The sequence below is a fragment of the Trichomycterus rosablanca genome, chromosome 4 (genome assembly GCF_030014385.1).
Source record: "Trichomycterus rosablanca isolate fTriRos1 chromosome 4, fTriRos1.hap1, whole genome shotgun sequence".
NCBI classification, from domain to species: Eukaryota; Metazoa; Chordata; class Actinopteri; order Siluriformes; family Trichomycteridae; genus Trichomycterus; species Trichomycterus rosablanca.
This window is the reverse complement of record NC_085991.1, coordinates 55,409,047-55,428,586: the sequence shown is the minus strand read 5'-3', so window position 1 is coordinate 55,428,586 and position 19,540 is coordinate 55,409,047. Positions and strand designations below refer to the sequence as shown.

The 19,540-nt window shown below is 40.8% G+C and overlaps 1 protein-coding gene across 1 annotated transcript; it reads left to right on the top strand.

Annotated features, from left to right (window-relative positions):
* The first annotated feature begins 1,796 nt into the window (after positions 1-1,796).
* Positions 1,797-14,224, top strand: LOC134312554 (nucleotide sugar transporter SLC35D1-like). Its single transcript, XM_062994577.1, has 13 exons — positions 1,797-2,024; positions 3,274-3,307; positions 4,262-4,348; positions 5,052-5,119; positions 6,525-6,596; positions 6,971-7,039; positions 7,875-7,977; positions 8,782-8,874; positions 9,527-9,594; positions 10,094-10,172; positions 10,462-10,544; positions 10,671-10,723; positions 13,413-14,224. Exons 1-13 carry the CDS (start codon positions 1,846-1,848, stop codon positions 13,421-13,423), a joined length of 999 nt encoding a protein of 332 aa, XP_062850647.1. The 5' UTR covers positions 1,797-1,845; the 3' UTR covers positions 13,424-14,224.
* Positions 14,225-19,540: the final 5,316 nt, after the last annotated feature.

The following is a 19,540-nucleotide window of genomic DNA, read 5'->3' as shown; positions in this document are numbered from 1 at the left end:
AGCCTCGGCCGCCCATGACCCTGTCGCCGGTTCACCACCGTTCCTGATAGATACTGACCACTGCAGACCGGGACACAACCCCACAAGAGCTGCAGTTCTGGAGATGCTCAGACCCGGTCGTCTAGCCGTCACAATCTCGCTCAGATCCTCACGCTCGCCCATTTTTCCTGCTTCTAACATCAACTTTCATTCATTCATTTTATTTATTTCGATTTTTTCTTTTTCAGCATTTATACATCCATATTTGTACTAACCGAAAAGGTGAAGTCTGAAGCTTTAGCTTATTTTGACTACCCTTTTTAATACTTGCACAATTATTTCATTTCTGTTTATAAGCAATATAAATAATTATTAAAAAGGAAATATATATATATATATATATAAATAAAAGTAGATAATTAAATAATAATAAGAAGTCAACATTTCAAAAACATTTCGTACGCCGCTCAGGTGGCGCAGCGGTAAAAAGAGACGCGCTGCAACCAGGGCTGGATTTCTGAGAAGCGTGGTATCGAATCCAGCCTTGCTTTACCGGTTCGAGGCTGAGTGGCTATATGAGCAACGATTGGCCGGTTGCTCATGTGGGGGGTGGGACAAAGAACCGGATGTGGGTCTCTCTCTGTCAGAATGCGATCGCGTTCTCTGCCGGCCGATTGGAGGCGTTTACACAGAGATGGGAGGGGGTGCCCTTAGGGTGTGTCTCTCCGCATGCAACGCTAGGTGGCGCCAAACTCGTCAATGTGTGGGTGGCAAAGATGCATCCGGCTGCTGCTCGTGTTTCGGAGGGGATACGGGTTAGCTTCGATCACCTCCGTCAGGGCGGGGTTCGGCATAGACAGAGAGGAAGGAAGCACGATGCTAATTGAACAATTGGATGCGCTAAAAGGGGGAGAAAAAGGGGTAAAAAAAAACAAAAAACATTTCGTACATAATAATAATCGATCCTCAGTTTTATAAGTACTGACCACCTTATTTTTAAACATTTTTTTAATTTGCAGAGTGAGCGACACATTCTTAAATCTTTATCAAAGCTGTTCCACATATGAACCCCTTTTGGCAGATATACACCTATCTTTTAGATCTGTCCTTACTCTATTTTTTTATATATACCTGTTCTCCTGAGTCCATATTTGCTCTCTTTAATTTCAAACAACCCCTGAATACAGTTTGGAAGTAAATTATTTTGTGCTTTGTACATCATCTGTGCAATATTAAAATCGACTAGATCACTGAATTTTAAAACATGCAATCTGGTAAATAGTTGCTTGATTGGTGCATAATAATCCAATCGATTTATAATTCTTAAAGCTTTTTTTCTGTAGCGTGAATATTGGTTTAATGTTGGTTTTGTATGTTTCCCCTATACCTTCACACAGTAAGTCATATATGGAACTATGAAAGAACAATACAATATTCGAAATATCTTTGGTTTTATACAATATTGCAATAGTTTTAGACATTTTAGTTTTCACATTGTGTTGTTTCCAACATAACTTGTGCCCCACTAACAGGTGCCGTGATCCTAATGTTATACCTGGTTGGTTTATACTAAAATACTTGATTTGTAATAGTTTGCTGCACTAGTTGTGTTTACTTCTTTTGACTTTAAGCAACACTATGGCTCCAGCCATGGGTGCACAAACTTTTGCACGTGTAACCCGTTTGTGTTTATGTACAGGAGAGTGAATGAGAGTAAAGTAAAGCTGTGGAGCAGGAGAACAGGGCAGGTTAGTGCAGTAGGGAGAGTTCTGAGGTGAATAAGAACACAAGTCAATCCTCCTCTCCCAGGACTTTGGAACGCTGCTGCTGCTGCTGCTGCTGGTGGAACCGACGGTTGGATTAAACATGGCGGAGCGGAAAGTGAACTCTCAGCTCAGAGTTTCACCACAAACTCCACATCCCGAGAATAAAGCGGCTCAGAAACGCGGAGCAGATTTAATATTGAAGTTGTTCTCTGCTGCTCTGTACGGAATCAGTTCGTTTCTCATCGTGGTTCTGAATAAAAGCGTTCTGACCAACTACAGGTGAGCTGCGTTCAACTCGCACCTAGGTTAACGGTGTTCCGTACACCTTCCTTCACTTCATCATTAAACCTCATTGTGACAGTGCAGCACCTGGACTGAAGGTCTGAAGCTTTAGATTAAAGTCTATCCTGCATTCCGAACCCAAATTCATTCCGTTTTACTCTGTGATTTTGAGATAAAGTCCAGGAACGACTGTATGACCGAACCGCTGCAGCCTTAACAGTAATCCGTACATGTACAGTGTTAATGCTGGGATGAACTGGTACTTCGACAGTGAGTCAGGCCACCAGTTCTTTAGCAGTGTGGAGAGCGTCTACACCCATCAGCCATAACATTAAAACCACCTCCTTGTTTCTACACTCACTGTCCATGTTATCAGCTCCACTTACCATATAGAAGCACTTTGTAGTTCTACAATTACTGACTGTAGTCCATCTGTTTCTCTACATGCTTTGTTATGGTCAGGTGGTGGATCATTCTCAGCACTGCAGTGACACTGACATGGTGGTGGTGTGTTAGTGTGTGTTGTGCTGGTATGAGTGGATCAGACACAGCAGTGCTGCTGGAGTTTTTAAACACCGTGTCCACTCACTGTCCACTCTATTAGACGCTCCTACCTAGTCGGTCCACCTTGTAGATGTAAAGTCAGAGACGATCGCTCATCTATCGCTGCTGTTCGAGTCGCTCATCTTCTAGACCTTCATCAGTGGTCACGGGGCGCTGCCCACGGGGCGCTGTCGGCTGGGTGTTTTTGGTTGGTGGACGATTCTCAGTCCAGCAGTGACAGTGAGGTGTTTAAAAACTCCACTCATACCAGCACAACACACACTAACACACCAGCACCATGTCAGTGTCAGTGCAGTGCTGAGAATCATACACCACCTAAATAATTCCTGCTCTGTGGTGGTCCTGACCATTGAAGAACAGCATGAAAGGGGGTAACAAAGCATGTAGAGAAACAGATGGACTACAGTCAGTGATTGTAGAACTACAAAGTGCTTCTATATGGTAAGTGGAGCTGATAACATGGACAGTGAGTGTAGAAACAAGGAGCTCCACACTAGTAGGTAAAAAGTCGCTGATAGCGTTCAAGGTTTGTCTGTTCTTACACACTCCACTGTGGAGACGGAGTTACTGATAAAGACACGAACATCACGTACTGACTGTAATATTTCTTGTAAAAGATCATGTCATGGTGGTTGTGTGGAGTGGTGTGGAGTGTGTATTAATGTGTGTGTGTGTTTGTTAGGTTCCCATCGTCGTTATGTGTGGGGATCGGCCAGGTAAGTGTTAATCAGACATATAATTCATAACTGCCTATTATCCCCCAAGCATTAACATTTGGGTGTTTAAAAATCCCAACAACACTGCTGCACCTACTACACTATATACCAGAACAACCATGTCAGTACAGTGCAAAATGATCCACCAAGCAAACATCTTCTGGTCAGTGGGGGTCAGTATTCTTCTTCAGAGACTGTGGAAGCTCAGTGGTTAAGGTGCTGGACTAGTAATCATAAGGTTGCCAGTTCAAGCCCTACCATCACCAAGTTGCCACTGTTGGGTCCCTGAGTGAGGCCCTTAACCCTCAGTTGATTAAATTGTACTATGTATAATTAAGTCACTTTGGATAACAGCATCAACTAAATGTCTCAAATATAAATGGGGCCCTATGGGGGGTCCTTTTCGATCGATAAATGGGGTACAGGGTGGTGACGAAGTCTACAGAGCATTATATGGGCTGCAGTCAGTAATTGTATACCCACACAATCCATCTGTATGGTAGGTGGTGCTTATAAACGAATCAGTGAATGAAAAGTATGTAGACACCCCTTTGTATCACTGAGTTCAGGTCTTTCTACTACTACTATTGTGATAACAGTTTGGGGAAGGCCCTTCTCTGTTGAAGCATGGCTGTACTCCAGTGAGGTCCATCGAGACAAGGTTGGACAAACCCCGAACTCAACCCTACTCAACCCTTTTAGGAAGAATTGGAACCCTGATTGTGAGCCAGGGCTTCTTGACCTCAGAAATGGCTGTTGGGGGAACTTGTGGACTTGTTTACGTTAACGCCCGTGGTTTTGGAATGGTATATCCAACAGACTCGTGGTCAGGTGTCCAAATACTTTTGACCATGTAGTGTAGATAGAACTGATGTTGTTATTGTTAAAGGCTGATGAGGATCATTTTGTACCTTGAGATACTTCTGGACCTTCGTTCGGTTGTCCGTGTTCCAGATGTTGGCGACGGTGGTGGTGCTGTGGGCGGGGAAAACTCTGAGATTTATCCACTTCCCCAGTTTGGACAGAAGTATCCCTCAGAAGGTAACAGCAAGCTTATTATGGTCTGTAAACAAAGCAACACACACGTCAGTGTTTGGTCAGTTTATACCCACAAATCCATTAATCCAGTTACAAAAAAGTTGGGACTGCAGGAAACATAGAAGCAGACAAAAATAATTAGAAAATCTGATGGCTGCAACACGGTCCCAAAAATCAGTCCATCACGGATAAGTCCAGACAATCGGGCGGCGGTGAGCCGTGTTTACTGACCAGGGTTTTCTGAAGATCTCCAAAGATGCAGTGGTTCTGTTCTTTAACAAGCAGGTGGATTATGATACAAAGATCACACACATTTAATGTTGGTTTGCAGTAGATTCCTCTAAATTCTTTGAATCTTTTGATAATATTAAGGACTGTAGATGGTGAAATCATTCAATTGTATTAGTGCATTTAGAAACATTGTTTTTATACTGTTGGACTTAAATTTTGACCGTTCTTGTTTGTAAACGACTGGATCTTTCGTTAATGCTCCAGTGCAGTTGTCATTAATCATTACACAAGCTTCGTCCCAACTTTTTATAATTCAAAAATCTTAATAACAAGAATAAAACACACTGTATAGATGTAGTGCTGCTTCTCTGAGGCCTTCAAACTATTTGTTGCAAGTTGGAGGACACTTTTTTGTTCAGTTTGGTATTCAAGAACCTACACCAAATGAACTGTGTTTGTACCTCCTGTGTTTTAGACGTTTCCACTTCCCCTGCTGTACGTGGGGAACCAGCTGACGGGACTAGTGGGGACCAAACAGCTCAAGTAAGATCATGATGGTGTTCATGTATTTAGTTTTGATCTTCTGTGCTGAATTAAACACGTCGGTTCCAGAAGTGGAAATGAAGCCTCGTTAGATCAGACGTCTGACAGGAACAGTTTTAACTTCTCCTGCAGCCATAACAATAAAAATATCAAATGGAGCCACAATATAAAGACAAGATACAATAAGCAGATTTGAACGTAATACCGATTGTGCCATAAAATCCAAACACATTAAAACAAAACAACCAGCAGTAAATGATCAACATCGCTCGAATAATTCAAACCTCGTCCCCACATGGAAATAAAACTTTATTAAACACATCACGTCTCTTGATTTCTCTTGTTTTAGGGTCAGTGGTAACCTAGTGTATGTATATATGACAAATAAAGTATATCTTCTATCCAGATGTGGTAAAATAATATAGAAAAGGATTTATTATATAAACATAGACATTTAATCTACACATAAATAAACAAACTTTAAGTAAAAAAGGATGAGATGGAAATATAAACTATAATAAAAAATATGGAGAAATAAAAAACTATATTTTTTCAATAAAAAAGGTATTAAAAATAAACTATACATTAAAATTAAAAACAAAAAACTATAAAAACAATTAAATAAAAAAGGAATGGAAATATAAACTATACAAAATTAAAAAATACGAAAAGTAAAAAAATAAAAACAAACATGAAAAAAATGCAAAAAAGGAAAACAAAATATAAACTAGAAAAAGTAAAAATATATAAAATATAAAAATAATAAAAAGAATATATGAAAAAAACAATATAAAAAAAAAAAATAAGAATAAAAAAAGGAATGGAAATAAACAAAAAAAACAAAACCATCATCTGGTCAATAGGGACCCTATGGGGTTCTTTTGGATTGATACATGGTGTACAAAGCAGTGACAAAGTGTACAGAGCAACAGATGGGCCACTGTCAGTAATTGTATACCCACAACATTCATCTGTATGGTAGGTGCAGCTTATAGAGTGCTCAGTGAGTGTAAATATATAAACTAGAAAAAAAAATTTTAATAATAAAAATAAATATGAATGTTCCAGAAATAGGCTTACTGTTTGATTTGGTTCACTCAGACGTGTTTTAATGCTCCGTGTACTGAGGGCGTGAGATTGTTGAGCTCTTCGTCTCCAGTGAAGCTCTGGTTCACATGAAGTCAAGCTTAAACCAGTAACCTTCTGACTGCTTGCCCATTACCTTAACCACTGGGTACCACTGCCCTTGAAATGACTGACTATTCCAGAAGCTCTGTGATGCCCCGAAACGCTGAAGATCTCGGAGCTGGAGCGGCTGGTTCTTTGTGTAGAACATCAGGACCATGATGCAGCCCGAGCAGATCACTCGGGGTTCCGTCTAAATTCTGTCTGGTGATTTTTACAGTTTGCCGATGTTCACCGTGCTCAGGAGGTTCTCCATCTTATTCACCATGCTGGCTGAAAGCTTCCTGCTCAAGTGAGTACACACACACGCACACACACACACACACACACAGGGTGAAGGTCCACGGCTCTGGAAGGTCATGCGTTCCTGATGATCTTCTGTGGGCCAACCATACAACCCTGTAAGAGTCATATCGTCTTATACGCTAGTTCACCACAGCCAAGGCTCCAAGGCCGCTGGTGGGCGCTCCACAGTCTTGGATCCTTGGCTTGGTTGAGTTTCCTCAGAAGGTGCTGTGGTGTTGGCAGTCCATGATAGATCCTGGAGATGGTACCACCAGGAACCTGAACTAATGTTGAGGATTAGCCGGCTGTCGTTTAGCCTTGAACCCACTGGTCTGAATGTTTGACTGATGAAGCCACTCAGCAGCGTTTATTCCCCTACAGGAAGTCGTTTGAGTGGAGCATCCAGCTGACCGTGTTCACCATGATCTTAGGAGCGTTTATCGCTGCCAGGTAAGATCTCACCTAACCGAACACATTTTATATAACGACGTTAATGTTATAATGTACTAAATACACCGATCAGTCATAACATTAACACCACCTCCTTGTTTCTACACTCACTGTCCATTTTATCAGTTCCACTTACCATATAGAAGCACTTTGTAGTTCTACAATTACTGACTGTGTTGTGCTGGTATGAGCGGATCAGACACAGCAGCGCTGCTGGAGTTTTTAAACACCGTGTCCACTCACTGTCCACTCTATTAGACACTCCTACCTAGTCGGTCCACCTTGTAGATGTAAAGTCAGAGACGATCGCTCATCTATTGCTGCTGTTTGAGTCGCTCATCTTCTAGACCTTCATCAGTGGTCACAGGACGCCGCCCACGGGGCGCTGTTGGGTGGATGTTTTTGGTTGGTGGACGATTCTCAGTCCAGCAGTGACAGTGAGGTGTTTAAAAACTCCAGCAGCGCTGCTGTGTCTGATCCACTCATACCAGCACAACACACACTGAGAATGCTGAGAATGATCCAGCACCTAAATAATACCTGCTCTGTGGTGGTCCTGTGGGGGTCCTGACCATTGAAGAACAGCATGAAAGGGGGGTAACAAAGCATGCAGAGAAACAGATGGACTACAGTCAGTAATTGTAGAACTACAAAGTGCTTCTATATGGTAAGTGGAGCTGATAACATGGACAGTGAGTGTAGAAACAAGGAGGTGGTGTTAATGTTATGACTGATCGGTGTATTTAGTGTCTTTATGTAGCTCACCAGGCTAGCTCACATTAGCTTCACTGTGTACCATGTTCCTGAGCGCTCATTAAATTCCGTCTGGTCACAGTACAGACTTGACCTTCGACCTTCAAGGCTACGCGTCCATCACGCTGAACAACGTCTTAACGGCGGCTAACGGGGCGTACATGAAGCGCAAGCTCGACTCCAAGGTACGGAGCTAAGCATCACACGCTAGCATTTCACACTTAAGATTAAGGTACAGGACTGCCAGATGGCTGCTGTTGGGCCCTTGAGCGAGGCCCTTAGCCCTCAGTTGCTCAGACTGTGTACTGTACTAGTACTGTAAGTGGCTTTGGATAAAGGTGTCTGCTTAATGCTGAAAATGTCTAAGAGGGGTTCACTTTTATCCAGAGCGGCTCACTGTTGTGAGGGGCCTCGCTCAAGGGCCCAGCAATCTCGAACCGGTGACCTTCTGAATACTAGTCCGGTACCTTAACCATTAAGCTAACTCCTCCTGGTTAGTTATGAAATGAATGACGAAGACCCCACCGAACCACAGCGAGAGCAAACTCAAAACGGTGCTGAATCTACCCAGGAGTGGACCACCTGCTGGGACTCCTTTAGGTCATCAGGTGAAGACTCTGCAGAGGTGGGATCGATGCGACAGTGAAACGTGGTGGTGGTAGTGTGGTGGATCCTCATGCCTTCTCTGCATGGCGCTGATGTGCGTGATACCTGCAGCTCTGCTTTAGCAGAGGAGATCGGCCGTCCGGTCAGGTGTCTGGGGGAGGGAAGGTCGGACAGGTAGAACCTCCTTGCTGCTGCAGCAGCGCCTCCTACTGTCTGGTCGAGGCTGGTGCAGGTGGTGGAGGAATGTAGAAAGAGAAGATAAAGGATTGATAAAGGAGGTTAGCAGAGTGCACGGGGGAATTGAGTATATCTAAGTCTTTAATAAATCAGGTTTTAATTGTTTTTTTATTGTGTCCTAATATTTTTGGCGTGTGTGTGTGTAGGAGCTGGGGAAGTACGGCCTGCTCTACTATAACGCGTTATTCATGATCATTCCAACTCTGGCTCTGGCGTATTACACTGGAGATCTTCACCAGGTGAGATTATCACATCTCATCACATCACATGACATCACATCCCCATCACATGACACCCCATTACATCATATCACACCCACATCACATCCCATTACATCACATCTTATAATGCTAATATAATAATAATAATATAATAATACTAATAATACTAATATAATAATAATAATAATAATAATATAATAATAATAATAAAATAATAATAATAATAATAATATAATAATACTAATATAATAATAATAATAATAATAATATAATAATAATAATAATAAAATAATAATAATATAATAATAATACTATAATAATAATAATAATAAAATAATAATATAATAAAATAATAATAATAATAAAATTATAATAATAATAAAATTACAATAATAATAACAAAATAATAATAATAATAATAATATAATAATAATACAAATAAAATAATAATAATAATAATAAAAATAATACAACAATAATAATAAATACAATAAAAGAATAATAAAATAATAATACAATTATAATAATAATAACAAAATAATAATAATATAATAATAATAATACAAATAAAATAATAATAAAACAATAATCATAATAAAAATAATAAATAAATAAATAATAATAATAAATAATAATAATTATAATAATAATCACAGTGTGTTTATTACAGGCCGTGAGTTTTGATGGCTGGACTGATGTATCTTTTTTCATCCAGTTTATCCTGTCCTGTGTAATGGGGTAAGAACAAACACACAAACAAACACACAAACACAAACACAAACACAAACACAAACACACACACACACACACACACACACACACACACACACACACACACACACACACACACACACAAAAAAAAGTATGTGGACACCCCTCATAAGTATTGAGGTGTAATATTATACACCTTTATTGCTAACAGGTGTATAAAATTAATGTGTGTCCAGCTTTGTGGTAACAGTTTGGGGAAGGCACTTTCCTGCTCTGAACGCTTTGGGATGAATTGGAACATTGATCCATTCGGGCCTGACCTCACAAATCCCATCACAAATGATCTTTTAACTAAATGGGTACAAATACCTACAGACACACTCAAAAAGCTTTCTTATAGCCACAAAGGTTTTGGAAAGAAATATCCAACAAGCTCATAGTGAGGTGTCCACATATTTTTAAGCATATAGTGTACTCTTAATAATAATAATAACTGTGTGTGTGTGTGTGTGTGTGTGTGTGTTAGGTTTATCCTCATGTACTCTATCGTGTTGTGTACACACTACAACTCCGCCCTGACCACCTCCATCATCGGCTGTGTGAAGGTGAGTGAGATGATGATTATTATTTAATTATTAATATAGTTATTTTATTATTGTTGTTGTTGTTGTTGATAATTTAGGCTCTCCTCAGCCAGCATAGCTCATGGACCAGGGAATTATAATAGGGAATTGGAAATGACTAAGGTAAGAGTAAACATCAGACCCAGTGTAAGTAAGCTCTGTGTGTGTGTGTGTGTGTGTGTGTGTGTGTGTGTGTGTGTGTGTGTGTGTGTGTGTGTGTGTGTGTGTGTGTGTGTGTGTGTGTGTGTGTGTGTGTGTGTGTGTGTGTTAGAACATCTTGGTGGCGTATGTGGGGATGGTGTTTGGTGGTGATTACATCTTCAACTGGCTGAACTTCATGGGACTGAATATCAGGTAAAGATCTAAACCACGCCCACATCACTGTCGCCTCTGTAACTCCGCCCACATTACTGTAACGTTACTGTCACCTCTGTAACTCCGCCCACATTACTGTAACCTGATCACATGTTCTTCTGTTAGCATCGCCGGGAGCCTCGTCTACTCCTACATCACCTTCACCCAGGAGAGTACCAGTGAGTCTACACGCTATACTGCAACACTATACTAAAACACTATACTCACACTATACTACTGATTATAACAACTATACTCACACTATACTGCAACACTATACTACTGATTATAACACTATACTGCATACTCATACTATTGATTATAACAACTATACTCACACTATACTGCAACACTATACTACTGATTATAACACTAACTGCAACACTATACTGCAACACTATACTACTGTCTGTAACAACTATACTCACACTATACTGCAGAACTATACTATTGATTATAACAACTATACTCACACTATACTGCAACACTATACTACTGATTATAACACTAACTGCAACACTATACTGCAACACTATACTACTGTCTGTAACAACTATACTCACACTATACTGCAGAACTATACTACTGATTATAACTATACTCGCACTATGCTGCAACACTATATTGCTTACTCATACTATACTACTGATTATAACTATACTCACAGTATACTACTGATAACACTATACTGCAACACTATACTCATACTATACTACTGTCTATAACAACTATACTGCACGACTATACTCAGACTATACTGCAGAATTACACTACTGACTATAACATCTATACTGCAACACTATACTCATACTATACTGCTGATAACAACTATACCACATATACTATATATATATACAGTGTATCACAAAAGTGAGTACACCCCTCACATTTCTGCAGATATTTAAGTATATCTTTTCATGGGACAACACTGACAAAATGACACTTTGACACAATGAAAAGTAGTCTGTGTGCAGCTTATATAACAGTGTAAATTTATTCTTCCCTCAAAATAACTCAATATACAGCCATTAATGTCTAAACCACCGGCAACAAAAGTGAGTACACCCCTTAGTGAAAGTTCCTGAAGTGTCAATATTTTGTGTGGCCACCATTATTTCCCAGAACTGCCTTAACTCTCCTGGGCATGGAGTTTACCAGAGCTTCACAGGTTGCCACTGGAATGCTTTTCCACTCCTCCATGACGACATCACGGAGCTGGCGGATATTCGAGACTTTGCGCTCCTCCACCTTCCGCTTGAGGATGCCCCAAAGATGTTCTATTGGGTTTAGGTCTGGAGACATGCTTGGCCAGTCCATCACCTTTACCCTCAGCCTCTTCAATAAAGCAGTGGTCGTCTTAGAGGTGTGTTTGGGGTCATTATCATGCTGGAACACTGCCCTGCGACCCAGTTTCCGGAGGGAGGGGATCATGCTCTGCTTCAGTATTTCACAGTACATATTGGAGTTCATGTTTCCCTCAATGAAATGTAACTCCCCAACACCTGCTGCACTCATGCAGCCCCAGACCATGGCATTCCCACCACCATGCTTGACTGTAGGCATGACACACTTATCTTTGTACTCCTCACCTGATTGCCGCCACACATGCTTGAGACCATCTGAACCAAACAAATTAATCTTGGTCTCATCAGACCATAGGACATGGTTCCAGTAATCCATGTCCTTTGTTGACATGTCTTCAGCAAACTGTTTGCGGGCTTTCTTGTGTAGAGACTTCAGAAGAGGCTTCCTTCTGGGGTGACAGCCATGCAGACCAATTTGATGTAGTGTGCGGCGTATGGTCTGAGCACTGACAGGCTGACCCCCCACCTTTTCAATCTCTGCAGCAATGCTGACAGCACTCCTGCGCCTATCTTTCAAAGACAGCAGTTGGATGTGACGCTGAGCACGTGCACTCAGCTTCTTTGGACGACCAACGCGAGGTCTGTTCTGAGTGGACTCTGCTCTTTTAAAACGCTGGATGATCTTGGCCACTGTGCTGCAGCTCAGTTTCAGGGTGTTGGCAATCTTCTTGTAGCCTTGGCCATCTTCATGTAGCGCAACAATTCGTCTTTTAAGATCCTCAGAGAGTTCTTTGCCATGAGGTGCCATGTTGGAACTTTCAGTGACCAGTATGAGAGAGTGTGAGAGCTGTACTACTAAATTGAACACACCTGCTCCCTATGCACACCTGAGACCTAGTAACACTAACAAATCACATGACATTTTGGAGGGAAAATGACAAGCAGTGCTCAATTTGGACATTTAGGGGTGTAGTCTCTTAGGGGTGTACTCACTTTTGTTGCCGGTGGTTTAGACATTAATGGCTGTATATTGAGTTATTTTGAGGGAAGAATAAATTTACACTGTTATATAAGCTGCACACAGACTACTTTTCATTGTGTCAAAGTGTCATTTTGTCAGTGTTGTCCCATGAAAAGATATACTTCAATATCTGCAGAAATGTGAGGGGTGTACTCACTTTTGTGATACACTGTATATATATATATATATATATATATATGATTATAAAAACTATACTACTAACAATAACTACTCACACTATACTGCAACACTATACTACTGATTATAACACTATACTGCATACTCATACTATACTACTGATTATAACTATACTCACACTATACTGCAACACTATACTACTGACTACAACAAGTGTACTACAGATTGAAAAGAATATACTAGTACTGCTGTCTATAATAACTGTACTTACACTATACTACTGACTATAACAGCTATAATTACACAATACTGATTATAAAAACTATACTGCACGCTACATTACTCACACTTTACTACTGACTACCGTGTCCCTGTCCTCACCTCTGTTTCTGTTTGAATCTACAGAGAGTCAGTAGTGTGGCGAGGATGAACGAGTTCCAAGTCTGCTGCAGAAGGTGGATTTCCTGCATGGAGAGGCCTGTACTGTACAGTGGGTTTTGCTCAAGGTTCTTACAGGACTGGGAGTACTGGATTACTGTCCACACACGGCAGTTTACATCCTGGTATTTTACCAGTTTAAACAACGAACGTTATTTACCATCCAGCCCGGACTGTTTACATCAGCTGTATAGTTTTAAACACGTGTTCCTATTCAGCTATAAACAACAGAAAGTGAAGAATTATAATCTTTTACTGTATCACACTTATTAATCTTTTATAAATATAACAAATAATTCTGAATCTGATCCCTGAAACACTTTCCAAAAATGTTTGATGATGCAAATTAACTTTATATTTTAAATATATAACAAATAAAAACGGCTCAGTGGTTTATTAACATGGAAGAGTGGATGTTAGTCCAAGTTCAGACTCGTCTACACAGAGCAGAAGCTAAACATCAACAACGTCCAGAAGCGCCACTGTCCTCTCAGGGATCAGACTCATGTGAGATGGACTGATCCAGAGAGGAGACGTGTGTGCTGTGGGTCTACAGCTCCGATCAGCGTGTTAATAATCACATCAGATCAGAAGGACGTGATTCTCATCCAGCTCTCCCAGCACTCGGTGGTCAGGATTCACCATCCACTGGAGACCAGCAGATAATCAGCTCATTCTTCTTCTCCAGTGACAGGAGGAACGTTGTGCTTGTCCTCAGGAAATGAAAGAGTGAATTTACTTCAAGTTAATCATTTTATAATTAAATTTTCAATCTTAAATGAGTGAAGTGTTTTATTAAACAATGTGAAACTAGATGAGGATGTATGTGAGTGGATGTGGATGTAGGAGATTAAGGATGATGTAAAGGATAAGAATGGATAAAGATGCGGGTAGGTGAGTAAGATCTTGGAGTGTGATGAAGATGTGGAGGATGGGGATGAACGATGGTGTTGTCGGAGGATTAGGACTGATGTGGGTGTTATGGGAGGATGTACAGTGGTGTTCAAAAAAATAGCAGTGATTTTAAAAAAGTGAATAAAGCACAAAATCATTATAATAACTTTTATTTCCATAAATGCAAATGCACTGAAAATACTCCACTTTCAATTCTAAATCAAGACATTAACAACATTTAGCCAGTTTGTGTTCATCCTTTACAGAAAGTTAAGAAAAATGAATATTCGGCTGTTCAAAATAATAGCAGTGCAGCATTTTTCTTTAAAAACTCAAAAAATTTTATCTATAAACTGAAAATGTTTGAGGTTTTACTTTACTTTAAATTACTGAACTAATATTTAGTGGCAGAACAATTGTTTCTGAGATCTGTGTTGAATGGAGTCGACCAACTTCTGGCCCCTCTGAACAGGTATTCCAGTCCAGGATGATTAGACGACGTTCCACAGTTCTTCTGCAATTTTGGGTTTTGCCTCAAAAAAACACGTTTCAGACGTCAGAACACAAGTTCTCTCTGGGATTGAGGTCAGGGGATTGTGCTGGTCACTCTATTACCTCAATCTGGTTTCTCTGTAACCAAGATGTTTTGGGTCATTGTCATGTTGAAACACCCATTTTAAGATCATTTCTTCTTCCACATGGGGCAACATGATCTGCTCAAGTATTCTGATATATTTAAACTGATCCATGATCCCTCGTATGTGATAAATAGGTGTAACACCACGGTATGATAAACATCCTCATATCATCATTTTGTACCACCATGCTTTACTACCTTCACAGTGAACTGTGGCTTGAATTCAGTGATCGGGGGTCGTCTGACATACTGTCTACGGCCACTAGACCCAAAAAGAACCATTTTGCTTCCACCAGTCCACAAAATGTTCAGCCATTTCTCTTTGGACCAGTCAATGTGTTCCTTGGCAGATTTGAACACATTCAGGACGTCTTTTTCTTAACAACGGGACTTTGCAGGAGTTTTTGCTGGTAAATCGGCTTCATTTAATGATCTTCTGTACTCACTGGTAACTTCAGATGTTCCTTGATCTTTCTGGAGGTGATCATTGGCTGAGTATTTGCCATTTTGGCTATTCTTCAATCCATTCGAACAGTAGTTCCACGCTTCCTTCTGCATCTTTCAGGTTTTGGTTTTCACTTTAAGGCATTTGAGATCATTTTAGCTGAGCAGCCGATAATATGCTGCACTTCTCTGTATGTTTTTTCCCTCTACAATCAACTTTTTAATCAAAGTACGCTGTTCATCAGAACAATGTCTGGAACAACCCATTTTACCCAGTATTTCAGAAGGAAATGTGCTATGACCAACCTGTGCAACATTTGCCCCCCTCCTACCTTAAATAAGGGCCAAAACTGACACCCGTTCTTCTGCAGAATGAATGACTTCACCAATTGAACGCTTCGATTACTCAGAATGAGCGGCATGCATGTCCTAATTGTTGGGTTTGTTTTGTTTTCATTACTAAAAACAGTGATTTATCAGGTTAATGGTGTTGGACTGCTATTATTTTGAACACCACTGTAAGTGAGGTTGTGGGAGGGTGAAGATAGTTGAAGATGATGTGGGAGGGTGAGGAGGGATGTGGATGATGAGGGAGCATGAGGATGAAGATGATGGAGGGTGAGGATGGATGATGGTATTGTCAGTGGATGAAGATTTGGGAGGATTTGAATGAATGAGAATGGTGTTGGAGGGTGAAGATGGATGCGGATGTTACAGGCGGGTAAGGCTGAATGAGGATGATGTGGGAGGGCGAGATTGAGGGAGTATGAGGATGGATGAAGATGTGGGGAGTGAGGATGATGGATGAGGATGGATATACAGTGGTGGTCAAAAAATAGCGGTCCAACACCATTAACCTGATAAATCACTGTTTTTAGTAATGAAAACAAAACAAACCCAACAATTAGGACATGCATGCCGCTCATTCTGAGTAATCGAAGCATTGATTTAAAGGGGCTTGTTCAAAATAATAGCAGTGAGGAGTTCATTTGGTGAAGTCATTCATTCTGCAGAAGAACGGGTGTCAATTTTGGCCCTTATTTAAGGTAGGAGGGGGGCAAATGTTGCACAGGTTGGTCATAGCGCATTTCCTTCTGAAATACTGGGTAAAATGGGTTGTTCCAGACATTGTTCTGATGAACAGCGTACTTTGATTAAAAAGTTGATTGTAGAGGGAAAAACATACAGAGAAGTGCAGCAGATTATAGCCTGCTCATCTAAAATGATCTCAAATGCCTTAAAGTGACAACCAACACCTGAAAGACGCAGAAGGAAGCGTGGAACTACTGTTCAAAAGGATAGAAGAATAGCCAAAATGGCAAATACTCAGCCAGTGATCACCTCCAGAAAGATCAAGGAACATCTGAAGTTACCAGTGAGTACAGAAGATGATTAAGTGAAGCCGATTTACCAGCAAGAACTCCTGCAAAGTCCCGTTGTTAAGATAAAGACGTCCTGAATGGGTTCAAATTTCCCAAGGAACACATTAACTGGTCCAAAGAGAAATGGCTCAACATTTTGTGGACTGGTAAAAGCAAAATTGTTCTTTTTGGGTCTAGTGGACGTAGACAGTATGTCTGATGACCCTCGAGCACTGAATTAAAGCCACAGTTCACTGTGAAGACAGTAAAGCACGGTGGTACAAAACTATGATATGAGGATGTTTATCATACCATGGTGTTACGTCTATTTATCACATACGAGGGATCATGGATCAGTTTAAATATATCAGAATACTTGAGGAGATCATGTTGCCCCATGTGGAAGAAGAAATGATCTTAAAATGGGTGTTTCAACATGACAATGACCCAAAACATCTTGGTTACAGACAAACAAGATTGAGGTAATAGAGTGACCAGCACAATCCCCTGACCTCAATCCCAGAGAGAACTTGTGTTCTGACGTCTGAAACACGTTTTTTTGAGGCAAAACCCAAAATTGCAGAAGAACTGTGGAACGTCGTCTAATCATCCTGGACTGGAATACCTGTTCAGAGGGGCCAGAAGTTGATCGACTCCATGCAACACAGATCTCAGAAACAATTGTTCTGCCACTAAATATTAGTTCAGTAATTTAAAGTAAAGTAAAACCTCAAACATTTTTTCATGTTATAGATAAATTTATTGAGTTTTTAAAGAAAAATGCTGCACTGCTATTATTTTGAACAGCCTAATATTCATTTTTCTTAACTTTCTGTAAAGGATGAACACAAACTGGCTAAATGTTGTTAATGTTTTGATTTAGAATTGAAAGTGAAGTATTTTCAGTGCATTTGCATTTATGGAAATAAAAGTTATTATAATGATTTTGTGCTTTATTCACTTTTTTAAAATCACTGCTATTTTTTTGAACACCACTGTAGATGTTGTGGAAGGGTGAGGATGGATGTAGATGTTGTGGAAGGGTGAGGATGGATGTAGATGTTTGAGGGTGAGGATGGATGTAGATGTTTGAGGGTGAGGATGGATGTAGATGTTTGAGGGTGAGGATGGATGTAGATGTTTGAGGGTGAGGATGGATGTAGATGTTTGAGGGTGAGGATGGATGTAGATGTTTGAGGGTGAGGATGGATGTAGATGTTTGAGGGTAAGGATGGATGTAGATGTTTGAGGGTGAGGATGGATGTAGATGTTTGAGGGTGAGGATGGATGTAGATGTTTGAGGGTGAGGATGGATGTAGATGTTGTGGAAGGGTGAGGATGGATGTAGATGTTTGAGGGTGAGGATGGATGTAGATGTTTGAGGGTGAGGATGGATGTAGATGTTTGAGGGTGAGGATGGATGTAGATGTTTGAGGGTGAGGATGGATGTAGATGTTTGAGGGTGAGGATGGATGTAGATGTTGTGGAAGGGTGAGGATGGATGTAGATGTTTGAGGGTGAGGATGGATGTAGATGTTTGAGGGTGAGGATGGATGTAGATGTTTGAGGGTGAGGATGGATGTAGATGTTTGAGGGTGAGGATGGATGTAGATGTTGTGGAAGGGTGAGGATGGATGTAGATGTTTGAGGGTGAGGATGGATGTAGATGTTTGAGGGTGAGGATGGATGTAGATGTTGTGGAAGGGTGAGGATGGATGTAGATGTTTGAGGGTGAGGATGGATGTAGATGTTTGAGGGTGAGGATGGATGTGGATGTTGTGGAAGGATGAGAATGATGTGGGAGTGTGAAGATCTTGGAGGGTGAGGATGGATGAAGATGTAGGAGTTATGTGGAGAGTGGAGGATCGAGGATGTGAGTAATGGGAGGATGAAGATGTGGGAGGATGAGGATGTGAGATGCTTGTTGAATCGTTTTGATGTTCTCCTGGTTCAGTTTGATCTGGATGATTGTAAAATGATCTTTGTGATAATTTGATGTGTATGACTGATGCAGTACTGAGGACATCTGAACCCTGAGGACTCTGACCTGTTTTTGTTTATTTAGTCTTGAGATGGGGGGGGGGGTGGTATGGTACGTTTATATGTGGGGTCCTGGGTTTGACTGTCAGACATGGGATTGTGGTCGCGAGGACTACTCATGACTCCATGTCCTACCACGTGTTCTCAAAACATCTCACCAGCTTCCGTTACCCAACCAGAGGAACGCTCTCGTCAGGACCTCCACCTGAGATCATGCAGAAGGTGGAGTGGCTGCTCTAAATCAAAGGTTAGAATGAAGGAAGAACATCAGACACCACGAGTGAATGAAGAGACGGAGATCAGTTTGCTTTTGTTCCTCTCGTGATCTTTCTGTGCAGCTCAGAAATCACAAACATCAACGACGAACCCATTGAGACGAAAGCGAACCCCTGGAGACCCGTCCCACACCCCAAAATCATCATGATGCTCGTCGTTCACTTACAAAATATAAATATCTCATCGTAAAAAAATACTCGTTCACTTACAAACAGAATCGAGGGGTGTGTGTAAACGCACAACCACGAGGAACCAGGAGGAACCGTGAGGAGCACGTCGGCCATGAAGATCCTACCATCGGTTCTGAAAAATACCCACTTACATTTGGTCTGGCCTTTGGTTTCTGCTCCATCAGCAGTTCGTTCTTCTCTAACCCAGGGGGGGTCAAGAGTCCGTTTTGTTCTGTTAAAACCCTAAAACACGTCCATGTGAGTGCACACAGA